The sequence below is a fragment of the Tasmannia lanceolata genome, unplaced genomic scaffold (assembly GCF_043159265.1).
Source record: "Tasmannia lanceolata isolate RefF3 unplaced genomic scaffold, GAP_Taslan_0.1 ptg000026l, whole genome shotgun sequence".
Taxonomy (NCBI): Eukaryota; Viridiplantae; Streptophyta; class Magnoliopsida; order Canellales; family Winteraceae; genus Tasmannia; species Tasmannia lanceolata.
The window spans coordinates 9498996-9524234 of NW_027518703.1; the positions used below are offsets into that span (position 1 = coordinate 9498996).

The following is a 25239-nucleotide window of genomic DNA, read 5'->3' on the forward strand; positions in this document are numbered from 1 at the left end:
TTGTTTTAATACTGACACTCCTCTCTTTAATTTTATACTTTTCTAATTAATATCCACGCTAATACATCTTGATAATGGCACTATTCACTTTGTTTTACACTCTTCTAATTGAATCCTCTTCTTTTTTTTTAAATAGGTGAGCTGGGATTGAACCTCCGACCTCAAGGTTGCACAACAAACCCTTTACCCAATTGAGCTAACTGAGCTAAGACTAAACTCTTCTGCTTGGATGTTGATACCATGCTTAGTATTTTTAACAGCAGTGAGAAGATAATGTATAAAACAAAGTGAGGGGGTTGATAGCTTCCATGTGAATAATTTTTAGAGATGATGGAAGTATCTACTTGAGTAGTAGGCAGGAACTCAACATCTTCACCTTTCTCTTTTGTTTTTAAATAAATTCTGGCAACTTCCTTAGGCATCCATAGGCGTTTGTAGTCCAACGGTTAGGATAATTGCCTTCCAAGCAATAGACCCGGGTTCGACTCCCGGCAGACGCAAATGCTTTTGTTTTCCCTTTTTCTACTACCTTTTGTTATTTACAGTTATGAATATTGAGATTAGCACATCAAAGTAGCATTAGCTTTCATTGTTTTTTACCCTTTTTTTTTTTACCAAAATTTGACAAAGGAAAAAAGCATCTCAAACACAGACTATCCGGTGGGTCCTACTACATAAATCGATCCCACTGATCGATCACTACGTCCGTTAAACACCTTTCAAAGATAAGGAAGGGCCCGCATTAATGGATGATCTAGATCAACCACCCAACATCCATGGTCTAGATAAATCTTCATCAGTTATCTCTGTACAAATGACGAGGGGAATATTAAAGGTATTCCTGTTGGAATTAATAACATGTCATCTACATATAAACAAACTATAACACCATAGTTCTTTAGTAAATTTAGAATCAATGCATCTATCACCAGAATTATGAATAAAACCAAACTTTAATATAGCACTATCAAACTTTTCATGCCATTGTTTAGGTGCCTGTTTTAATCCATAAAGCAATTTAATCAATTTACAAACTTTATGTTCATTACTAGGTAGGATAAACCCTTCAGGTTGGTCCATATAAACTTCCTCATTTAAATCTCCATTTAAAAATGCCGTTTTGACATCCATTTGATGAATATAAAGATTATATAAGGATGCCAAAGCTATAAGAATTCTAACAGAAGTGATACGTGCCACAGGAGCATATGTGTTAAAATGGGCAATACCTTCTTTTTGTCTAAACCCTTTAGCCACTAATCTAACTTTAAATGCTAGAATAGTACCATCCGTATTGTATTTCCTTCGAAATACCCACTTACATCCAATAGGTTTAGAACCTTTAGGTAAATCTACTAATATCCAAGTGTTGTTGCCCATAATGGAGTCCATACTCCTTTTCATGCGAGTATTAAGTTAGAAAATAATACTGGCAGGGTTGTTGCACAAATTGAATATGCAAGTACTATTGGTAGTTTAATGTATGCTACTGCACGAGGCCAGATATTTCTTATTCGGTGTGTAAACTTAGTAAGTGCACTAGTAACCCTAGTACATCACACTGGCAAGCCATTGGTAGGGTTTTGGAATATCTAAAGAAGACTATTGGACCGGGACTTTATTTTAATAATTTCCCTGCTGTACTAGAAGGCTATACTGATGCGAGTTGGATTACAAATGTGGGAGATAATAAATCCACTTTTGGATGGATTTTCACCCTTGGTGGGGGTGCCGTTTCTTGGGCAAGCAAGAAACAAACTTGTATCTCACACTCAACGATGGAATCCGAATTTATTGCCTTAGCGGCAACTGGAAAGGAAGCCGAATGGATTAAAAATTTATTGCTAGACCTTAAATTGTGGTCTAATCCTATGCGTCCAGTTAGAATTTATTGTGATAGTCAAGCTACTTTATCAAGGGCTTATAATAATGCTTATAATGGTAAGTCTAGACATATAAGTCTTAGACATGAGTTTGTGAGACAATTGATACAAGATGGCATTACAATTGTCTATGTAAAGACAAGTAAAAACTTGGTTGATCCATTTATTAAGGCTTTGTCTAGAGACTTAGTAAAGAGTACTACTATTGATATGTGGCTTAAAACCATTAATAGTTCTAGAAAACTTCTAGTTCTCAGGTTTTAAGGGGTAAAAACAAGTTACTGTGAGTGACTGATAGGTATTGTCCATCTATTAGCCCTAACTACCTTGGGACAATACTTTCCGTTACGAATTTGAGGTTGAATTAATTTCTTAATGAAGTTTTAAATGTGTTATAGTAACGAAGACACAAGAAAACTTCACCTATATGAACAAGGAAGTGGTGCCGCTTCTTTAGAGAATTATGGTTTATTCTCGAGAGGTTCATGAATACGGATATAGCACATGGCCATAATAGTGCAAAGTGTAAATGATTTTCTTATTAGGAATAAGGGAATTGTATGTGTTTAGTACTTCCGGTTGTATTACTTAAAATGTTGGTTTAATCTGCGGACACCGTTCATTTTGATACAACTTTGAGATATTTAAACTAAGAGGTGGTTTTAAATTGTAAGATACCATCTTTAAGCATACAAGACTATGAATTATGGCAAATGTTTGACAAGTATTTTTAAATAAATTGTTTACAAACAAAAGTGGGGGATTGTTGGAATTTTTGAAACGGTTTGTTTGAAAAGGCATCTTTTTGAAAAGGCATATTTTTCAAAGGAGGCATTAATTTGGAACGGCATCAGTTTGAAATGGTGTCCATCCTTGAAAGGGTGGGTGTGTCAATTCTTGAAAGGGTGTAACCATTCTTGAAGGATGTACCTTTCCAAATAGATGTTTTCACTCCTATAAACAGAGGGTGTAGTCTCCTAAAATAAGAAACTAATGAACTCATAATTTTGACTTTCTTGCTCTCTTTAACATTCTCTCTCTTATGAAAGCATTTGCCATATATTTGAATTATTCCTTTTAGAAATTTATTTGGGAATTCTCCAAGATTTGCTACTTGTAGATTCCACCGAGACTTGGTTGTATCCTAGAGGATATTCGCATAATCTCGTAGCAAATTTGTGAAAACAAGTGAGAGTGAATAAAGCCTTAAGGAAAGTGTTTCGTGCACGCCTCGAAGTCCACTTTCCTTATACAATTTACATATCAGTCATAAAACAATTCCAGCAATATCAAGAGGCAATTTCATAATCTTTTTAAGGCAATGCTTGGCAACCATGGATTTTTTTTCCATGGAATATTAGCTTTCCAAGTGTGGACTGTTGAGAGGAGGAGAATTGAGAGGGAATGAGTGAGGAGATGATGCAAAGTGACAAAAAATAGAGTTTTTGTTTTCCTTATTTTTCAGCCACATCAAACTCTCCTCACAAATGTCCTCTCAATTCTCTTCCTCCCCCAGCTTCCTTGCCCCTTTGCAAGCACTTGATAAACCAATATCAAAGAGATTGAGGCCCTCTTTATGTACCCTCTAAAAATTATTTGCATGTACACCTATATGCACTTAGAGTTATTTGTGTAATTTTAAATGTTTTTAGATAATCGGGGATTTAATTATCTATTTCCTTCGTTACATAAACAGATCAAAGAGATAAAGGGCCTCTTTGGATACCCTCTAAAATTTATTTATGTATATACTGTTTGTTTTTTTTTTTTTTTTGGGTATAATCTTCCAAAGTGGCTTTAATGTCCCATTTGCAGGTAAGATTTTCTTCAAAGAGCTATTTGCGAATAATGTAAAATTTTGTTGGTAGCCAAAGAGGCCCTAAAGAAGTGGAAGTGTTGAGAAGTCCAACTGTTAATTGATATTATAAGGATAATCTTTTTAAATAAAATTGAAGGTTATTACAGCAAATTTGACAGAATCGAAAGTCGCAGAAACCAGATATAAGCATGATCAATGCAATGCTTTTTCTCTAATCGCCAGACATACAGCGAAGACAACGACACTGAAAACCAAACCCTTCATTAAGGAGGGTCTGTCGAGCATCATGATCCATACTCGCATCAATGTAGCAGATGCAAAGCTCCTCTCCTGTCACCAAATAAGATTCGGATACAGTTCTTATGTAATTCTGGCATTGTTAATAAGGTGATTGATTCCAAAAAAATGATGAATGTTTCGAGGTACTTAAACCTTCTTCAATGTCGCGAAGGACTTTCAATCTTGCATCTGCATTATCTATCCATACAATGTGCGCATTTGGATCTGAAAATGGCAAAATACTCAGCTCAGCCACTTCTTTTTAAGTTAGAACATTCAATACTACAACTATAGATAGAGATTACAAGCAAAATGTATAGCATGAACTTGGTGGTCTACCATATGTTAATTTGATATGGAATGGGAAGTAAACTTCCAACAAATGGAGCAGCATAAGATGATCCACAATTTGTGAGGAAAAACTCCCAGCTGCAATAAGTGTGACGCTTGTACTGACTGAAATTACACAATATAGGGAAGCTTCACATAAACGAGCATGCAGTGTGTATTTTGCACAATTATTAGTGTGGGAAAGGGGTCATAGTTCCATTGATCAATATAAAATTGAGCCCATGAGAAACAAACCAGCACATAAGAAAGATTGCAGTTATTACACTGCAAACTTAGGAAATGCTGAGTTTGTAATTTATAATACACTCTTTAGGACCTACAAGGGCTATGGTGTCAGAAGACCGCAATCCTCAAGATCTCGTCGAGTTTACTAGCTGATGCTTTATAACATTAAGGAAATTCTTCAGAAAAATAATATTAACAGCATCCTCCCCCTGCAGCAGAATGCTCAAGCCATACGTGGCATAAGTAAAATACAAGATCATAAGAACAACAAAGGAGAAACAGGGGCAACACATGTGAAAACGACACAATAGAGGCTTTACATGAAGGATAGTTGGAGTGAGAAGGCTCAAGACATGCGAGATGATTCTCTCACCAAATATCACAAAGTGGAGAGCATTTATTGATTCAAAAGATACTGTTTTCACCACCAAAGATCATCGATGAAGAGACATGACAGCTATCTAACATCTTTCAAACAAGGTGTACCTAGGGAGGAAAGTTATGTTATTTTACAAGTGAATGATCCAATGGAAACATATTCAAGCAATATGGTGGACAAAATGCACTTGAAAGAAGAAGAGCAGCACAAAATGTACAAGATACAATGGTTCATGAAGGGAGGTGAAGTACATGTTTCTACTCGTTACTTAATTTTCTCTTTTAGGGGACCAAAGTACAGAGGACGTGCAGTGTGGTCCCAATGTAAGCATGCCACTTATTGCTTGGGAGACCATTAAATTATAATCAAGATGTTATAGGGAAAAGAAAAACACAAATCTTTAGGGCATGTTTGGGTACCATGAATTCCCCCCCCATGATAAACTAGTGTCTCCAAGTGGTGAAGTGGCTAAAAATCATGAAACTAGTGTCTCAAGTGGTGAGAAGTGGCTAAAACTCAGGAAACCAAAAAGCCTACTCAAAATAGGATTGACCATTTCCTAATTTTTAGCCACTCCTCACCCTCATCGCAATCGTTCCCTCTCAAATCTCTCCTCCTCCCACCTGACCTAGCTCTCTCTCATCACTTGGAGACACTAATTTATCATGAAAAAAAAAATTCCTGCCTGCCGGACATGGTCCTTGGTGAAGGATGGAGAAAAAAAAAACACATGCATATGAAGGAGGATTTTGAACCCAAGCTTTGTAAAGAAGATGTTTTCTTTTTTTTCATTTGCAAACGATCATAGAAAGATGTCAATGAATCGGGAACTGATTATGTATTTAAAGTAAGGATCCATCTGGATTTAAGGCCCAACCTCAAAGGATCATAGACAGACTCTAACGAGGTGGAGGTTCATGCCCTTCATGTATGAGATTCGTCTTGTTGACAGACTTCGTTGGATTACCTTATCATCGAGGGCAATTCTCTTAATGAAACTAAATGACTCTAACTACTCATGGATACTTGCAGATGCAATAGAAGAGATTTGTGCGGCGATTGAGGGTCATGGCATTGACATTCATTAGACACGTCTGGAATTCTGCCAATTACAACGCAGATTGACTTGATTACTCCAGGGTTGTCAGCGACACTACTTTGGTTTTCGACTTTCTTCCATGAGGTTCTTTTTTCTGTCTATGAATTTTCCTTTTTGTTTGGTATTTTGATGTTACTTTCTTTATTATGAGTTGCTTTTGCTTCTTGCAGTTTAATGAAATTACCAATAAAAAATGGAAGAATAAGCCTACAATCAATCAAAGGTTTGCCATTTTCAAAAGAGGATTTGTGAAAATAGGACTACTATAAGTTGTTGGCACTCAAAGTTTTCTCCAACCCAGGATGAACCAAAGCAAGAAAAGTTCATAAACAAGCCAATAATTTAACAAGGAATATGCTAAAAAGAAAAAGATTTTTACGCGAGGGAAGGGTGAATGAGATCATGCAATTGCTTTATCCATCATGGTGGGGTTCTTTGAGAGGAATATTTTCAACTAGAGGAATAGATGTTTTATGACTTTATCAAGATGCTTTCTGAAAATGTTGTGGCTACGATCTATTGGGAGTTCTCTTTTCCAAACTGAGAAGTAGGAACAAAATGAGGAGTCTTCAGTTAGGCGCGCACGGGGAGAGAGGGTGTGGGTGTGTGGGTGGGTGTTTTTTTTTTTTTGAGGGGAGGGGGGGAGGGGAGAGGATCAAGAGTTGGTTTCTAAAAACTAAAACAAGCATGAATATTTGGCACCCCATATCTAGAACTCAAGCAGTCCCAGTTCACCTCATCTCAACAAATGATTTCATGAGGCCAGAAAGAATTTAAGAGAGGAGAACAAGCGATGGAATTTATGGTACTTTGGGGTTAGAATATATTGCCAAATTATAATCGAATACTTCAAGAGTCTCCCATGTATCTTCAACCCAATTTTATTGTTTGCTCATTTTTCACAATAGAAAATTGTTTGGTTCTTCTTTTATAATAGAAATTCTTGTATAACTTCCGATGGATATTTCATCTGTTTTCGGGTCTACCACAAAAGCTGGTGCACACTTTTTTTTACCCCCTTACTGTAGGGAACATGTTGACCAGATGCCAGCTAGAGTTAACCAGGACTCCCTAATGTGACAAGTGTATACCTCGCCATTGTTCCCCCCCCCACTCCCCACCATCCCCACCCCCAGTCATGCAGAAGCGGATAAGACAACCAAAAGAGTGTGAAACTATGCTCCTGTTACCATCATATTACATTGAAATGTAGAGATCTCAGTTCCATTTTGAGTTATACGAATACCACCCACAGGACATCTCAATAAAAGTAAGGAATAAGTTTAGACTTTTAAGGGAGTAGAAGAATGCAACCTTACCACAGTCATGATTGTAGAAGGATGGAAGCATATAAACAGCATTTCCGACTGCAGCTTCAGCTGCAACAGAGGCTGCTGCAGAAGAAAGAAGATCCTCATACGATCCACCAACCAATTCAATGCGAAATGCATTGATACGAATCCGGGCCAGCACACTGATATACCATTCCTTCGTTAGAACTAGTCAAGTCAAAGAAACTTGTTTCTTAAAAACATGCTAAAAATGTTACCAGGGTAGCAAGGCAAGCAAAAACAGTTATGTTACATCTGACTGTTGCAATACAGAATGTGTACGGGGTGGCAAAGTAGGATTTGTGGATTTGGCATTATGATTTCGTCAAGTTTAGAAATATAGTACTTCTATTGATAGAACCGTAAAATGAAAATAGGAAATTTTTATGTAAGATTAATGTTTTATTCCATATAAAATAAAATAAAAAGTTTACTGTTGGAAGGGATAGGGCTCAAACATGTGGTAAATGTAAATTGATGTTAGTGGAGTTAAAAAGGAAATCTAAAAGTATTTCCCAAATACATGGAGTGTCAGAATTTGACATATATCCAACATGGGTAATTCAACCATCCAGAAGAGTCTATGTAACATAGGATATTAGTGAGACTAGGATAATAATTTCTCCCACACAAAGGATACATGCTATGTGCTTGTTGTTGATCCCTGCTTTCATCAAAGTGTGCCTCAACAATTCAAACTCCTTTTCCATCTAGGAATTAAAAACTGACACATATAAGATTATCAATGGAATAAAAGAAAACATAATAATCTGAATAGCAATGTGGGTTGCCTTTGATATAGATGCAAGAACAAGAAATGTTCAGCCTTCTGCACACCGCAATGAAATGTAATGCAGTGTAGGCGGTTCTCCAGATGTTTGTAATTAAAAACATTTCTCACTGGAACAATGCTATTAGCCGAGCTTTTCATGTCTCTATTCCTGATTCAGATAAAATTCCAAGGTCCTCACCTCTGAAAGCATTTCAAACGACAAACTGGCTGGCTGGAGTATGTCAAGACAGTCTAAAGATGCTGCACCTGATATAACCATACAAGCCAAGCGCTTCACCAAAAACGGATATTTCAACCCCCGCATTCTTCAAAAAAAAAAAAAAAGGACAAAAAAGTAAGAAGAACAGCATGTAATGCTTTCCAACTACCTAAATGGATGCACAATAAAATAATTTTTCATTGCTCACCTACAAAAAACCTACGAAATATAATATATTGCAAGAGGGAACAGTTTTTTCTTTGTTTTTTTTTTCTTTTTTCAGTGAGAGTATTTTCTCGTCGCAAACACTCAAAAGAAAATTCCATTTCAAAAAACAAAAAACACATGAAAGAAAATTAAGCTTATGCAATAGATTTCACGCAATATATTATATACAGGCGTGTTAAACAAAAATATCAATGTTTCATTGTGCATTAAGATTTCACACACTCACAAACCATATAACAGGCAAAATTTTAGGGTGTACAATTCTAGGTACCAAATTGAAATCCCACAGTGATGCAATACGAGTTAAACATGATCCTGAGTATATGAGTTAAACATGATCCTAACTATGGAGATACGGTTCGTACTTGCAGTGATCATCATATGCCGACCAATCAGCTTTCCTCTCGACTTCAAAAAAGGCCTAAGAGAGTGCAGAAGTGTTACCAAGCATAAAAAGTAAAATCAACAATCTTTCACAATAAAATAAACCTTTGAGTTATCTCTGCATTCCTCACTGCAGAAATGAGAGGTTGGATCGACATGTGGAGAAGAAAGGCAAGCTTCAGAAGCTTTCATTCCCAATCTCTTCAGGCATAAATAACAGACCTAGATCACATATACATTAGATGTCATTTGGGTTTTTTTTTATTTTTTATTTTTATAGATTGCAGTTTATCTGTAAAACTGCCCCAATTGCACACACATTATTTTATGGGCTCACATCAAAATAAACCCAAAATTTCTTGAAGATGACAAGAACATGTTGAGAAATTGCATTATCTAATAAAATGATCAAGACCCCATTGAGGTTTTTTTAATGAGGGTTAGAATTGGGAGAAGAAAAGAAGAAAAGGAATGAATTTATATATACCTGGTGGAGAAGGGAGAGGGAAGGGTGAGTGAGCAAGGGTTTTGCAGTGTGGATGAGTTCGCCTGTGCCGATTTTGCGGGTGGCGAATGTGCCTCGGCCTGCGGACTCAGTGAGTGAGACTCGGATTGGAGGAGGCAAAGCAGTTGAAGTAGAAGAGGAGGAAAAGAGGAGGAGGAGAAGAAGAGGGTTGTTTCTTGTGGGGTTTTGGAGCTTTTTCAAGGATGACCAACGGCTAAAGCTGATGCTCCAAGACATGGCGCGCTGTTGAAAGAGAGACTGTCTGAAATGTGAATGGAAGAGGCCAGAGGGAGATATCTCGTCCCTTTGGCTTCATTATCTAAAGTCGTTGTTTAAGGGGAGCCCACTCTAGATAGTTGGTCCCATTTAGGGGTGTCAATGGATCCGGACGGTCCGATGGATCGTCCGAATCCGAACGTTAATGAACGGGATCTAAACATATGAATAGTATTCATGAGCATATTTCGGATCATCAAATCTGGGATTCGAAAAATTTTGAGTTGTGTATGGGCACGCCACATATGCCCATTGGATAGTCACGATCCGAAATGGTTTACAAAAATACCCTCCAAAATTTGTTAATGCTTACCGTTTTATGAAGGGTATTTTGGTCAAAATCTCTCTTATCACTTAATGAATCGGACGGGAATGCGATCTCACTCATTTCAGTCGTTTCATTTCATACTTTCAAGAAGGAAAAGAGAGAGGGGTTTTGTTCTTTATGCATCATATTCTTTTATAATAGTTATACATTATATTTGTGTATGTAATTTTGATTAGTTTTATTGCTTACAAGCATTATTATACATGTAGATTAAAAATAGATAAAATTTTAATTTAGTTGAAGAAAATGCATAGAGACAAACTAATAGTGGACTGCCATTCTATCTCTTTTTTAAAAAATTAATTGTTTACTTAGCTTAGTGGGATATAAGAGGACACTTCGATGGATGGTCCGAATTAAAATGGATTGTGATCATGATGTGGAAAGTAGGATTCGAAGAACAATCCAACTCCGATCCGACCGATAAGGAATTTGAATGGTTCGTAACTGTAACATAGGTGGATCCGACCCGAAGTGGATCCGTTGACACCCCTAGTCTCATTTTTTGGATGGTACAACTAGTACAGAAAAATCCCATATGAGAAAGAGTTAGAACCATGCGTCTTTGGGGAACGACCTAAGCTACAGTAAGGACTAAAATTGAATGGTTTGGATCATGTTTGGGGTGAGTGGAAAAAATAAGGAGAACAAAAACTATATTTTAAGTAGGTTTTTTGTTTTCCCTGTTTTTTCAGCTACTTTTCACCCTCTCTTCGCACGCTCATGCCCGCAATTCTCTCCCTCTTCCACCTGCCTCGTCCCTCTTCCACAACTTGATCAACAAAAAATCCATGGAAAAAACTTTCTAAGTCAGTTTCATCCATGATTTCTGTGGTGTACTACATGTTTTGGTTGATTTTGGGGTGCCACGCCATCTACTGGTGGTATTAAGTTGCATGTTTTGATTCAAACTATTAGGAGACTACTTATCTTGTCTCTCCAGTATTTGTTGTCCAGTATCTACCCATGAGCCATAACTTTTGTCCCCTGCCACACGCTACTTGAAAAACCACACTACTTGAAAAAATCCAGTTTTTAGCTTGTAAAATCTAGATCATAAAACTCAAGTAACCAAACGTGAGAAGTGCACTGGAAACCCCTTCGAAAGAAAAGGATGTGTTAACGGTGCACCATTGATAAGGTGTGACTTCCTAGATCAAGAGCCCAGATCACTTTACCCATCAAAAGAAAGAAAGAAAGAGCCTAGATCACTTTGATAACGAGTGATGGCTACTGAAGCTTCTCATTCACTTCCCACAATAACCAATTCTCATCCTATCATCCCATTGGTATTTTGGTAGGTACTGATATTGGCACTACCATGTTTTAATATTTGCACAAACTCATCTTGTCTTTCCTTTTTGGACCGTAAAATAAACGTTCCGTGGACTCGTTCTCTTTCCTCACGCGTTGTTGGGGACTGTAATAACCTTTGACAAATGACCGCTGTTTAAATAACAAAGACAAGAAAAATTAGTGCAATTATCAAAACAAGTCAATGCTAATATTAGTAGCTTTGGTTATTTTTAAGAAAATATTCGCACCCACTGTACGATGATTCGCACCCCTATTACACGTCAAAAAAGCGTTAAAGTCCGCCAGAATTCACTTTAACAAGGGGTTCGAATCATCCTACAGTGAGTGCGAATATATCATTACCCTTTTACATATTATGCCTCGTAATAAAAACGCTAGCTTTTAGGGTTTATTGTTCTCTTGTGCCCCGAGTATAAAGTCTCTTCCCCAACCCTCCATCTTCTGATTCCGACGCTCCTTCAAAAACCCTAATCAATGGCCGAAGATTTCACCCCCCCAATTTCCCAAATGCAATCCACAACCCTAACCGACGACTCCATACAATTCGAGAACTTCTCTCGCCGAGTCCTCATAAAAAACATCGTCGGACGACCGGACGGAGGTGTCGGACTCGCCGGAAAAAAGGTTACCGTCGGAGGGTGGGTAAAAACAGGCCGAGAACAAGGAAAAGGCACGTTTGCATTTTTAGAGGTGAATGATGGCTCGTGCCCTGCGAATCTTCAGGTTCTTGTTGATGCCTCTGTTTCGCCTCTTGGAGATCTCGTTCCGACGGGGACTTGTGTTCTTGTTGAGGGGGAATTGAAAAAACCTCCTACTGGTACTAAGCAGAATGTAGAGCTTAGGGTTTGTAAGGTTCTTGAAGTGGGCCCTGTTGATCCTGTTAAGTATCCTTTGCCTAAGACTAAGCTCACGCTTGAATTCTTACGGGACGTTGTTCATCTCCGGCCGAGGACTAATACGGTAATTTTGTTCCGAGTTTGATCTTTTCTTGTGAGATTTATATTGAATTTGAGGTCATTGAGTTATCTGGGTAGGAAATTTGTTATATTTTTGAATGGAAACAAACAAAGTAGATTTTTTTTTTCGTGATTTCGATCAGTTATCCAATTGAACGAAAATTGTATATGATCTGACAATATAAAGTGAAAAATGTAGTAAAGATTTATTACCAGTTAGCTTAAGCAAGCCAAAATTGTGTTTTTTCAAGTTCTTACTTTTCTTTTGAGATTTACATTGAATTTGACGAACACAATTTTGAATGGTAACGAAATAAGTAGATTTTTATTACTTTGTGATTCTGAGCAGTTACCTAATTGAAAGAAAAGGTGTATGATCTGAGAATATAAGAAGAGAAAGGCTGCAAAGATTTATCTATAGTTATAGCTTATTCAAGCCAAAATTGTGTTTTTCAGCGTGGAATTCTTGTTAACCAAACAAGTATTTTTTTTTTCATGATATCTAGCAGTTAACCTAATTGAAAAGAAAAATCTTTTTGATCTTCAAATAATAATTTGGAGAATAAAAAGGTAGTAAATATTTTTTTTTTTTTTGACATGGCAATAGTAGTAAATATTTATTAAGAGTTAGCTTAAGCAAAGTCCAAATTGTGTTTTTCAGATTAGAATACTTGTTACCTTTTTTAATGCAACAAAAAAAGTAGTTTTTTTTTGGTGATATAGAGCAGTTAACCTAATTGAAAAGAAAAAGCTGCTGCGAATAATAATTAAATGAAGAAAAAAGTAGAAAAGAGTTATTAACAGTTAGCTTAAGCAAGCCAAAATTGTGTTTTTCAGACTAGAATGCTTGTTACCTTTTTTTAAGCAGTTTTTTTTTGGGTGATATCAAGCAGTTAACCCAATTGAAAAGAAAAAGCTACTGCAAATGATCATTCAAAGAAGGAAAAAGTAGTAAAGATTTATTAGCAGTTAACTTACGCAAGTCAAAATTGAGTTTTTCGAATAGAAAATTTGTTATATTTTTTCATGGCAACTAAATATGTATTTTTTTTTTCTTTTTTGTGATTTGGAGGAGTTAACCAAATTGAAAGAAAACCTGTATGGTCTGAAATTAGTAATTGCCCAAGGGCTGCGCTGTTTTTGTTGAAAAGGGTTGATTTTATGGGCCACAATGTGGTTCAGTGGGTCAGTGTCCCAGAAAAAAACATAGACCCCTAATTGTAAGTCCTAAAGTCTGACAACATTCTTTGGTGGGAGTTTGGTGTTATGGCAGGGTGGTAACTAGCTATCCATGCGTCTAACGATTAAAAAAATAAATAAATCCATGCGTCCAATGTTCGAAAGGTTTGACACAAGTAGTTGTGGCATGGTGCTGCTGACCATATCTCCAGTATTGCACGCTGATGATGATTGGAGGTTGGGTCCAAAATCCAAATTGGATGAGGCAAAAAAAAGGGCTTCGTGCAGTGAAATGTGGCTTTGCAGTTTGCATCAACCACATGCCCTTTGAATGGGTGCGCTCGTGGCTTGAGACTAATGATGTTGTTTTGCATATTGCAATGCCGTGAAATGACGATGAAATTGGACCATCTGTTGCTCAAGGATGTTATAGGTGCCAGCCAAAATAATTTTCTAGTGAACCTTAGGCCGGGTTGAAAACTGCCTCAGGCGTTGTCAATGTCAATCATGTTTGGGTCCTAGGATTTTCTATTGGAGAGTATCGTCCAACCCTCTAATACTGGTGCTGTTTAAAATAAGGCTTGGCCATATGGTCCACGGTCCACCTTATCACTATTTCGTGGTTCTGCATATCAAGAATGAGCACGATTGTTCCTTCTCTCTCTCTCTCTACTGTATGCTTCCAAACTTTTGATTTAGATGAAGGAGCTTGGTATCTTAGCTGGCCATTTGTACCGAGTGCATGGATGACATACATATTTTTAAATGTACCTACCTTCTTTCCCTTCATTTCACCCAGAATTGTATCATTATTATGACTGTCTTTTGTGCATGTTTTCAGATATCTGCAGTCGCTCGAATAAGAAATGCATTGGCTTATGCAACGCACACCTTTTTTCAGAAGAATGGCTTTCTTTATGTACAAACTCCCATCATCACAACTAGTGATTGTGAAGGTGCTGGGGAAATGTTTCAAGTTACAACCTTGTGTACTGATGCTGAAAAGGTTGAGAGGGAGCTGAAACAAAATCCTCCCCCAACAGAAGCTGAAATAGAAGCGGCAAAGCTTCTTGTTAAGGACAAAGGAGGCATGGTTGCAGATCTAAAATCTGCAAAAGCGAGCAAGGAAGAGCTTGATGCTTCCCTATCTGAACTTAAAAATGCTAAAGAGAACCTTTCAAGGCTAGAAGAGAGATCTAAGCTTAAATGTGGCATTCCTCAAAAGGATGGGAAGATTGATTATACCCAAGATTTCTTCGCGCGCCAGGCATTTCTAACTGTATCCGGTCAACTTCAGGTTGAGACCTTTGCTTGTGCTCTCAGTAGTGTGTATACTTTTGGACCAACTTTCCGGGCTGAACACTCTCACACATCAAGGCATCTGGCAGAATTTTGGATGGTAGAGCCTGAGATAGCATTTGCAAATTTGGAGGTATTTGAAATATGAATCTACGAATCTTCTCCAAAAAACAAGAAAATCTATGAATTTTAATTAAGTAGGATCATGTTGATCGCACCTATCTGGATTTTCATTGGTTTGTTGGGCTGTTGTTGTGTTTGTTTTTTTTTTTCTGCTTTTCATAATATTTCCAGAATGAATGACAATGCTTTTTAATGTGCCTATGTTTTGGAATTTTGTAAAGTATATTCAAGGATGGAGTCATTTAAAGTTTGTGCACGTTTCACAGGATGATATGAACTGTGCAGAGGCATATGTGAAATTTCTGTGCCAGTGGTTACTTGACAATTGCCTCGATGATATGGAATTCATGGTTAAAAATTTTGATAAAACGGCCATAGATCGTCTAAAGCTGGTGTCATCAAGCCCCTTTGAGCGTATTTCATATACGGAAGCAGTAAAACTTCTACAGAATGTCACAGAGAAGAAGTTCGAGAATAATGTAGAATGGGGTATAGATTTAGCATCTGAACACGAAAGGTATTTGAACCTTATGTTATGAATTTAAGGCTTACTTATCCCTTGATTGTTTATACTAAGTTGGCTCTTTCTTCAATAATGCAGGTACTTGACAGAGGTGATATTTAAAAAGCCTGTCATTGTATATAATTATCCAAAAAAAATTAAAGCATTTTATATGAAGGTCAATGATGATGAAAAAACAGTGGCTGCTATGGATGTGCTTGTACCCAAGGTATGCTGATTTCTGTCTTTGATTTTATTAATTAATGCACTATTCCTAGAGTCATCTCATACACTTCATTGATCAATATTTACTTTAATACACAACTATTTACAATATACAATTACACGGACTTAAGAATTACTATGACTCAAGACTTAAGGGAATCATATAAAAATATTTACTATTTGATTAAGATAGTGCTTTATGCAACTGGGTAGATGCCAAGTTCTTTGTGTTCTCTTCTCAGGTTGGGGAGTTGATTGGGGGAAGCCAAAGGGAGGAGCGGTATGATGTCATTGTGAAGAGGTATTCAAATCTTATTCCTTGACTTATATGTTTGATATTGACTTTCAGTTCTGAATGTGCTTTCTCCACAAAAACAAAACTGGATGTACTTGCAACCACACACACACATGTAATATGACTTGTACTCTAATCATGTAGTTATTTTAGATTGTCTTCATAATTTTAAACAAGTGCTCTACTAACATAGCATCCACAATAAATTTTCTTTATAAATTTATGTTATCCCTTGGATTCCAAACTTGTTCCACAAGCAACCGTCTTTGGTTGCACAAAAGCTAGGGAGACTTAGGGATTTCACTTGGCATTTGAGTGCCACGTCATCAAAATTCCTCGTTTGGTTGCCAATATAGCATTGAAATCCTTGGAAACTCCTAGGGATGTCTCCTAGTTAATCATTGCATGTTTGCTGATGTGTCACCCTTCTCCCCTCGCTATGAAATTCAAGCCAACATCGAAAAAGGTAGAATTTTGCGTGAATTGCTTGGAAATGACTCTTCTCTTCTCTCTCTCTCTGTCTCTCTCTCTCTCTCTCTCTCTCTCTCTCTCTCTCTCTACACACACATATATATTGCTAATGACACCCCCTACCACTATTCTCCGAGGTCGACAACCAAAACATCACATACCACTATTTTCCCAGGTAAGTTCCAGGTAAATCCAATGCTCAGCTCCTCCCTGTTGACTATGTACACGACTACCCTCCGAGGTAAATGCCCGCAACCAAACATAGCCTATACATTGTGGCACTTGTACAGTTGTACCATCCTTCCATAATTCACTTAGCATGGCTATTTCTTGTTCTTGACCCAAATAGAAAAGCCTGCGTTGGTCGACCCACTTGCTTGACTAGGTTCAGCATGAGCTCATCTTTTTTATGTTTCATCCTTCCACCATTATCACAACTATCTCATTTAGCCATGATTTAGCAGACAAAAGGATCATTGAGGCTGGGAAATGCAAGAGAACAACTCAACTCGACTCAACTCAACTAAGCCTTTGTCCCAAACTAGTTGGGGTCGGCTGGGAAATGCAAGAGAACATTATAGAAAATTGAAAAATTGATACTTCGCGCTGACATCAAATCAAAGTAATAGAAGGGGATACCTGTAGTCTGTAGAATTCTGTTACATAGATTCTTATGAATGGATGAAGTACTAGTTTTGGGCATATGTTGGATTCCAAGACTCCATGGATTCGGATGCTACACTTTACGCACCTCTTTTATCTTTTATTGTTTTTTTTTCTTGAATTTTGCTAGAGCAGATTTACATTTACCATAAATTGAGTTGTATCCATTGTAAGAGAGTTTTATCCTGGTGGGCATTCTGAAAGCCCAGTTGGAATCACTGATTCCAATGAAGCAGAGGTGAGAGTGGTCCACCAAGGTATGAGGATAATAGAGGGCACCTTCTTGGATAGACTAATTGTAGAGGACGATTCCCTCAATGTTATCAGCTGACTGCATGGAACTCATCTCCATCCATGGAGATTTGTGTAATGGTTTGATGAGATTCAATGACCGAGTGCAAGGCACATCCATTACCTATAGCCATGTAAAAAAATCAGCTAACGGGGAGGCTGACATACTAGCAAGGTCGGTGTAGGTAGGGAAGTTCTAGAGTTGTTTGATCCCCCCATTCCCCCCCTTCTCTCCTCTTGAGAATTCTTCTTCTGGTATTGTACCGCTCTTCTTTCTCCTTTGCACTGTATTTACCATTTTGGTTGTCGGGGTGGCCTTTCCCCTCTTTCTATCTTTTAATAAAATGCTTTACCGTTAAAACTTTTTTTATACGAAAAAGTACATTTTTAGTGGTGAAAAAAACATTACATCTATTAGCCTATTAAGATTCCCAATGTATAACCTTTAGACATGTACCAACCATATTCTTATGCAAAGCTATTACATTTTTTAAATGATTCAATATATTGCCAATCCACTAATCCTCATTTTGGGGTTTCCCGAATTCAACACTCATACTCATGTCGGATCTGACACTTGTACCTGTACCCATGCAACATAGCTTATAGACAAGATGTGACCGTGTCTTGCAACAAAGCAAGCTTCAAAGCTTAAAGCAAAAGACCATTTGACATCCATGGGAGAAGGTCCATACAACTTTATATTAACCCTCAAATCCTTAACTTGTCCATCGAACAACCCAAATTGTCTATTTCACTCTCATAGATGCCCTAAACCTATTATGATTCTGAAATGGATTTTTTTTTGAAGATTTAGCCTAAAAAGTACATTCTGAAATAAAAAGAAAAAATAGATTTAGCCTCAAAAATATTATTCACGATTTTTCTGGATGGAGCCTTCAAAAACAATTTCAACACATGCTACAAATTAGTTAAGATCACCAAATCACCTTACATCCAAACAACCCTTCTCTGCCAATTTTCACAGTAAATGACGACTGCTACAGTCAACTTTAGCACCTTTGACTGCATCAATATGTGTTTGTGGGTGTACATGTCCATGTGCATGCATGCAGGTCCACTTGGTGCCAATCATTAGCTGTCTAAGGTGACGGTGCTAATGTGCAATGCAGTCTAAATTGACGTTGACGCGGTCTAGATTTAGGCTAGTAAGGTAATCTGAGTCTATTCACATATTAGTGAGGTGGGGCCTGTGCAGAATTGCTGAAATGTGTTTAGATTGGCCTGCTAGTCCAGGAGTTGCATGCTCACACTGTATTGGGTATGAACGTTCCAAGAATCTACTTTTGGTTTTTGGTTGTGTGGTTTATCGAGTGTAGAAGAATAGGATAGCGCCCACGCTAGACAAAGGGGGAGCTTTGGGTTTTTTATTATTCACTCAAGCGACTTATTATTCAGGGCCTAAGGCCCAACTTTGTGATGTGGCCTAAGGTTAAACTGATGTGGCCCAAGGTTGGAAAAATAATGGGTAGAGGGGAAAAGAGAAGAAGGGGAAGAGACGAAGAATAGAAATAGGAAAGGGGAAGAGATTAGAAGAAAGAAGAGAGAAGACAAGAAATTAGAGGGGAGAAATAGAAGAGTAAGAGGTGGAGAAGAAGATTAAGAGAAGAAGAGGGGGAAGTAGAAGAGGGATAGGGGAGAATCTCTATTCTCAATTCAGTCATTCATCATCAAACTCTAAAAACCCTAATACATGTGGCCTATATATAGGCAAAGAAAGTAAAATTCCATGGAAAATAAAAGCCCTAAAACTAAAAACATGGAAATAATAATCCTAGAAACTAAATGACATGGAAATAAAAATTCTAATAGTTTTAATGGGCAAATAAGCCTCTTATTGGGCCTACGATCTTCATCATTCTCCCCTTGTTGAAAAGAACTCGCCTCGAGTTCTAGTCCTCCTGGATCAAATATATAAATGACCCAGTCTCGCAGTAGGAGTAGAAGGTCGTCGAAGTCACATCTGATATAGGGCATTAGAAGCGGTCCATCTGGGTAAGTGCAACGGCCTGAAAAAGTGGCAACCTGGCTGAGGCCAATCATAGACTGTAAATGGTCACTCATGGTAACTGCATAAAAGATCTTGGTCGAGCCAAATGTAAAATCCACAGGCATCACCATATACACATGAACAACGTCTGCCAAAATCTCCTGTTACACAGTGTAACCATCTACAGCATTGGTATCCCCATGCACCTCATCTACATATGTCAAGCCATCACCTGCATCCTCATGATGACCGTCCAGAAGGTCATCATCCACCGGTATCTCATGTGGCTCTATGATGTCAAACTGACATTGCTCATGATGATAGTCACGTGCACCGAAATCCTTGGTCTCAACATCCATAATCATCTCAATCAGAGCATCGACTGTAAAGTCAATACTGTCACTGTGCTCATCTACTGTTGAATCGGCATCCTCTGCACATATTGGCCTCAGTGTCTACAATCTCTGCAATAGGCTCAGACTCAGTACGCCCAGCAACTGGATCATTAGTGTCAGCCTCATCACCAAGAATATCTTAATCATCACTAGCATCGTCTGGCATGTTGTGGGTGTTTGTAACATCGGTCGTGGCATTAGCCTCAGCAACAGGGGAAGAAGGAGGCAGGTAGGCTGAGCATGAATTCCGGATAGTCGTGGCCTCCTTGGGAGCCTTAAACCCAAGATGCTTATTAATGCGATTCAAGGTTACCTTCATATTAGCTATCATGTCTGAGTGATGATCCAAAGTAGCTTGAGTGTGTTGTTCCCAGGCTCCTCGGGGCTGGACTTGTCTTTGCCTTTGATGATATCGATAATAAGCTGTTTGAGCATAGACCTTCGCGAACTCATCACTGACATCTTGCCTTCGATTAAAATAAGTAAGGCATGCCTAATTCACTGCGCTCTCGCAAGAACTGTCTCCATTTCACCTTGGCATCTTTGCATACTGTATCCTTGACTCGACGAATGGTCATTTGATGATCATAACCATAATACTTATGGTATGCATCAAGAGCGTTGATCCATTGCAGGCATGTAACATCGTAATCTCCATAGGAATAGTAGCTGGTATCTGAACCATAGAAATACGAAACCCATGGTGTAGTCATTGTGGGGCGAATCAATGACGCATGGCTCAAGATGGAATCTGTAGAAATCAGCCGTAAGATATGTCCGTGATGTCGAAAGGAAAATAATGCTTTTCGCGGATCGTCGATCAGATGTTGGAAAGTTGTCGATCGGATGATGGAACGTGATCGACGGCTGAGATTTCTCCTGAAATTGTTCTGAGCGTCGCTGGTGCTCTCCTTTCTGCGTGGAACAACTTCCGTGTAGAAGTCACTAACAGATTTCAAGTGGAAATAGCCCGAAAGTAGAGAGAGAAACTAGATGGAGAGAGGAGAGACAGACTAGAGAGAGAAAAAGAAAACTTTGTTCCTGTTTTTTTTCTGGTTTTTTTTTTGGAGGGGGGGGGGGGTGCCTAAAGATAAAAGAGGGGGGGGGGGGGCAGAATTAGTCTCACTTAATTGGAAGGGGTGCCCAAGGTAAGAATGGGGTAAAAGTAGAGTTACTTAAGTGGGGGGTGCCTAAAGAAAGAAAAGGGGGTGGAAATATGCCTTAACGGGGGGTGTCCAGGGAACAAAAGGAGGGTGGGGGGGGGGGGGGGTTATCATATGGAATAACTTACCTTAGCAAGTGGGATACGAAATTGACTTTGGCAACTTATCTTTCTCTTTGCCTTTGTGAAACTTGCTGTGCAAGTTACAGTGAAACTTGCTCTGCAAGTTACATATACAAATTCTATTAGATAAAAGCAGAACTTACTTGTTGTCAAAGAAACCCAAAAATGGAAACTCTTGAGTTAATTAAACTTCACAGAACAGGAGGGCGGAGAAGAAAAGTTTGGGAGACGTGCCGGAGTTGACGGGGATGGCTAGCGGTGACACACAGTTGCAGAGATGTGGCTGCAAGGGCAATTTTTTTGCAAGTTTGGATCACCAAACAACTTGAGAAACATGGTTGAGTTTAGAGAAGGTTTGGAAAAGGGTTTGGGGTCTGACCATGAGGTAGCTGGGGCTCGGATGGTTTTCTGTTGGAGGGAAGTTATGATAGTTTTCAAGATTCAAAGAGAGAGAGAGAGAGAGAGAGAGAGAGAGAGAGAGAGAGAGAGAGAGAGAGAGACATGGAGAGATAAAGAGCTAGGATCTTTTGCTCTGTTACCAAACTGATGTGGCCCAAGGTTGGAAAAATAAAGGGTATAGGGGAAAAGAGAAGAAGAATAGAAATAGGAAAGGGGAAGAGATTAGAAGAAAGAAGAGAGAAGGCAAGAAATTAGAGGCGAGAAATAGAAGAGTAAGAGGTGAAGAAGAAGATTAAGAGAAGAAGAGGGGGAAGAAGGATAGGGGAGAATCTCTATTCTCAATTCATTCATTCATCGTCAAACTCCAAAAACCCTAATACATGTGGCCTATATATATGCAAAGAAAGTAAAATTCCACGGAAAATAAAAGCCCTAAAACTAAAAACATGGAAATAATAATCCTAGAAACTAAATGACATGGAAATAAAAATCCGAAAAGTTTTAATGGGCAAATATGCTTCTTTTTGGTTCTACGATCTTCATCACTTTGGGTTTGTGTAAAGTGAATGACATCTTAATTAAACAGTTCGTGGTGTTGGGGTTTCAACCACAAACATCTTCCCCTCATCTCCCCCCCGCCCCTGTCTCTCTTCCTCTTCTCCTCCTCCTTCCTCTTCATCTGATCTATTCTTCTATCTTCTTGCATAATTCAGATCTCTTGTTTTGTTATGCCCTGTTCATTTGAGATTATGACAAATGATTGTGAGTCCCAAACCTATTATTGGGCTCAAAATTCGAGTCCAATAATAGGTTTAGGGCTGACAATCGGTTGTCAGAATCTGAAACAAACAGGGCCTTACTTTATTGCATGTTCTAGATTCATAACTGAGAGAAATGCATTAGTTAACCACTTTTAGAATTCTGAGCTAGGATAGATGCTTGGATTTCAGACATTTATGCAAATGATTTTTTTCCCCTTTTCTTTATCTAGGTTTATTGACTTTCAACTTGTAAGATTCACACATACAATTTGATCGAATATTGTGTAAAATGCAATCTTTAAAAATGAGGAAGGGTTACTGTAGTAGTGTAGCTATGTACATGCACTTAAATATCTCTACATTAAGATAGGCCTTACTTTATTGCATGTTCTAGATTCATAACTGAGAGAAATGCATTAGTTAACCACTTTTAGAATTCTGAGCTAGGATAGATGCTTGGATATCAGACATTTACACAAATGATTTTTTTTTCCTTTTCTTTATCTAGTTTTATTGACTTTCAACTTGTAAGATTCACACATACAATTTGATCGAATATTGTGTAAATTGCAATCTTTAAAAATGAGGAAGGGTTACTGTAGCAGTGTAGCTATGTACATGCACTTCAATATCTCTACATTAAGATAGGCCAGGCATTTGTGACATAGTTGCCACAGTTTATTTGAATCACAAATATCATGAGAATCTGATTAAGTAAAACCTACACGCTTGGATTTGTGTGAATGGAAGCTAATATGAAAGCCTAACCTGGTTTATTAGAAGCTTATGGAGCAAGACATACATGAGAAGCTATTGAAGCAAGACATACATGCCTAATCCTCCATGAGAAGCTATTGAAGTAAATTTTCGGATACCATGAGTAGCTTGTGCCTTCTCTAATGATTCACTTTGCTAGTTCTTGTTTTTAAGAACAAATATATTCCATGAAGAAAGTAGACTATATGAAGTTGTATTTCCTGACTACCAAAACAATGCCAATGTCATTTTGGAACAAAAACTTGTTAAACGAATTGGTTATTTTCCACTACCATTTCCCAAGGAGACCAAAATTTAGTTCTTAGGTTTCTGGGGTTGATGTTGGCACCTTTTTTTCTATAGATGGAGTATCTTCCAATTAATTGAATTCCTTGCTTTGTGTAAGTATTGGGGTCTCTAATGAGTCACAACCAGCTAGTACTTGTTTTGTAGAAATTGACATATTCACAATGAAGAAAATTAAAGCTCCACAATTTTGTCATACTGATTACCAAAATGAGGCGCATAGCTGGTTTTGGAATATAAAAATGGTTGGAAACATTGTTGCCCCTACACCATTTCCCAAGGAGAGGAAAAAAAAAAATCTAACTTTTAGGTTTCTGGGGTTGAGGTTCGTATGTCTCTTTTGGATTTATGGACCATCTCTCAATTTAATAAATAAACATTCTGGATCTGATAGATTGAACTTTAAAAGGAATCTCACTGTTTCATTTATAACAAGTTAAGAATTCTATACATGGACTTGCAATTAGTAGATTATTTGCTAAGGTGGAATTCATAAAAGTTATTGTACTAGGAAGAGACAGGCAACAGGAGTTGCATTTCTCCAAGTGTGACTTGATGTTTTTTTTATAACGATGATATTCCATCATTTTTCCTGTTGGGGTCTTCTAGCTTAAGAGGAAAGCCCAAGTCTTTGAAGGGAAATTATTCCTATTCAGCTAGCAATATGGGCAATGTCCCATAATAGATCACTTTCAATATTGATCCCACGCCATAAGTTTCTATGGATAAATATGATGATGACCTGAAACTTGAGTCAATACTCATTACTCCCTGACTGGAATTCTTTTGCTGAGTTAATGAGACTATCCAAAACTCGTCACCTTCCTACAAAGCCACTTTGATTGTGGGCCACCGATGCTTCTGTGAATGACATTATACAAAGAACCAGTAGTTGGCGACGAAAGAACCAGGAGTTGGCGACGATTAATTTTACATTCTAGTATAAAGATAGGACGAGTTTTCCTCATAACAGTTGCCTTTCTCTATCATTGCAGGATACAGGAGATGGAGCTACCTCTTGAGCCATATGAGTGGTACCTTGACCTGCGGCGCTATGGAACTGTCAAACACAGTGGGTTTGGTTTGGGCTTCGAGCGCATGGTTCTGTTTGCCACTGGCATCGACAATATTAGAGACGTTATTCCCTTTCCCAGATATCCAGGGAGGGCAGATCTTTGACGGCTTTACTTTACTACCCTTACCATGAATGGGATTTGTGCTCCCTCTCAGATTGATTTTATTATCAGAACATTTCTTATTTATATATTGTACGGAGAGGTATTACATCCTACAAGCTACACTTATATTTATTTTCGAAATTTTGTTTTTCAGATTTCATTCTACACACCCTGTTTTTGCAGATATATATATCATCACATGGCATAACTTGCCTATAGGGTAGCATTCTTTCTTTTGTGGGGGCAAAATTGCACTTTTCTTTTAATTTTCGAGCTTGGTTCAGACCCAAAAAAATTTCCAAGTATCAGACAGAGTGGACTGGAGAGCTCTATCTCTGCTAGCATCCTATGCATGTCTTTGAGTAGTCTCTTGTAGTGTTCCAAATAAAAGTTTTAAATCGACCTTCCCCATCTCAAGTTTGATGCCGGTGTCGAAAAAGTGGGTTTCGAGCTAAGGGCATCTTTAAAATTGGCTATGCACCAAGTTATTTTGTCCATACATGAAGTAAAGTACTGGTAAGTGGGTCAAATAGAACAACCTGAAATTAGTGAAAGTGTGTCAAATAAGAATCAACTAAGATTTTTCAGCACCTTGTGCTGGTGATAAATTTCAGTCATGCCCACCCTGCCAAACAGAGGTAAAGGTTACCCAAGAACTTCTCTGGAACTATGATCCATAGATTTCATCAAAGAAAATGTAACCATTACAACTCTGAGCGTTGTCTTCACTAGGGAGGTATCCTTCACT

At 38.0% G+C, this 25239-nt stretch overlaps 2 protein-coding genes and 1 non-coding gene across 4 annotated transcripts; 2 read left to right on the plus strand and 1 right to left on the minus strand.

Annotated features, from left to right (window-relative positions):
- Positions 1–428: 428 nt before the first annotated feature.
- TRNAG-UCC (transfer RNA glycine (anticodon UCC)) lies at positions 429–500 on the plus strand. Its single transcript has one exon. It is a non-coding gene; the product is annotated as a tRNA-Gly (tRNA).
- Positions 501–3777: 3277 nt separating this feature from the next.
- On the minus strand, positions 3778–9769 carry LOC143858596 (histone-lysine N-methyltransferase ATXR4-like). Of its 2 annotated transcripts, none has more exons than XM_077369279.1 (8): positions 9458–9769; positions 9076–9192; positions 8952–9007; positions 8338–8464; positions 8007–8076; positions 7355–7534; positions 4135–4206; positions 3778–4032 (listed from the first exon to the last, which is right to left on the minus strand). In XM_077369279.1, the coding sequence occupies exons 1-8, from the start codon at positions 9710–9712 to the stop codon at positions 3914–3916; spliced, it is 996 nt and encodes a 331-aa protein (XP_077225394.1). In that variant the 5' UTR covers positions 9713–9769; the 3' UTR covers positions 3778–3913. The 2 variants fall into 2 exon arrangements, with proteins under 2 accessions (XP_077225394.1, XP_077225395.1); XM_077369280.1 differs by having other exon boundaries at positions 7350–7534.
- A 2003-nt stretch (positions 9770–11772) lies between these two features.
- On the plus strand, positions 11773–24644 carry LOC143858411 (asparagine--tRNA ligase, cytoplasmic 1-like). Its single transcript, XM_077369064.1, has 6 exons — positions 11773–12356; positions 14373–14963; positions 15220–15470; positions 15555–15684; positions 15923–15981; positions 24309–24644. Exons 1-6 carry the CDS (start codon positions 11871–11873, stop codon positions 24490–24492), a joined length of 1701 nt encoding a protein of 566 aa, XP_077225179.1. The 5' UTR covers positions 11773–11870; the 3' UTR covers positions 24493–24644.
- The last annotated feature ends 595 nt before the right edge of the window (positions 24645–25239 follow it).

What these genes read in the sequence shown, in the direction of transcription:
- LOC143858596 (XM_077369279.1), bottom strand. Translation starts at nt 9,712, where the DNA reads ATGTCTTGGAGCATCAGCTTTAGCCGTTGGTCATCCTTGAAAAAGCTC. An exon ending in GCATATGATGATCACTGCAA is followed by an intron (nt 8,465 to 8,951) that starts GTACGAACCGTA and finishes TTTTTTTTGAAG; the next exon opens with AATGCGGGGGTTGAAATATC. An exon ending in CCTTCGCGACATTGAAGAAG is followed by an intron (nt 4,033 to 4,134) that starts GTTTAAGTACCT and finishes ATTTGGTGACAG; the next exon opens with GAGAGGAGCTTTGCATCTGC.
- LOC143858411 (XM_077369064.1), top strand. Translation starts at nt 11,871, where the DNA reads ATGGCCGAAGATTTCACCCCCCCAATTTCCCAAATGCAATCCACAACC. An exon ending in TAGCATTTGCAAATTTGGAG is followed by an intron (nt 14,964 to 15,219) that starts GTATTTGAAATA and finishes CACGTTTCACAG; the next exon opens with GATGATATGAACTGTGCAGA. An exon ending in TGGATGTGCTTGTACCCAAG is followed by an intron (nt 15,685 to 15,922) that starts GTATGCTGATTT and finishes TTCTCTTCTCAG; the next exon opens with GTTGGGGAGTTGATTGGGGG.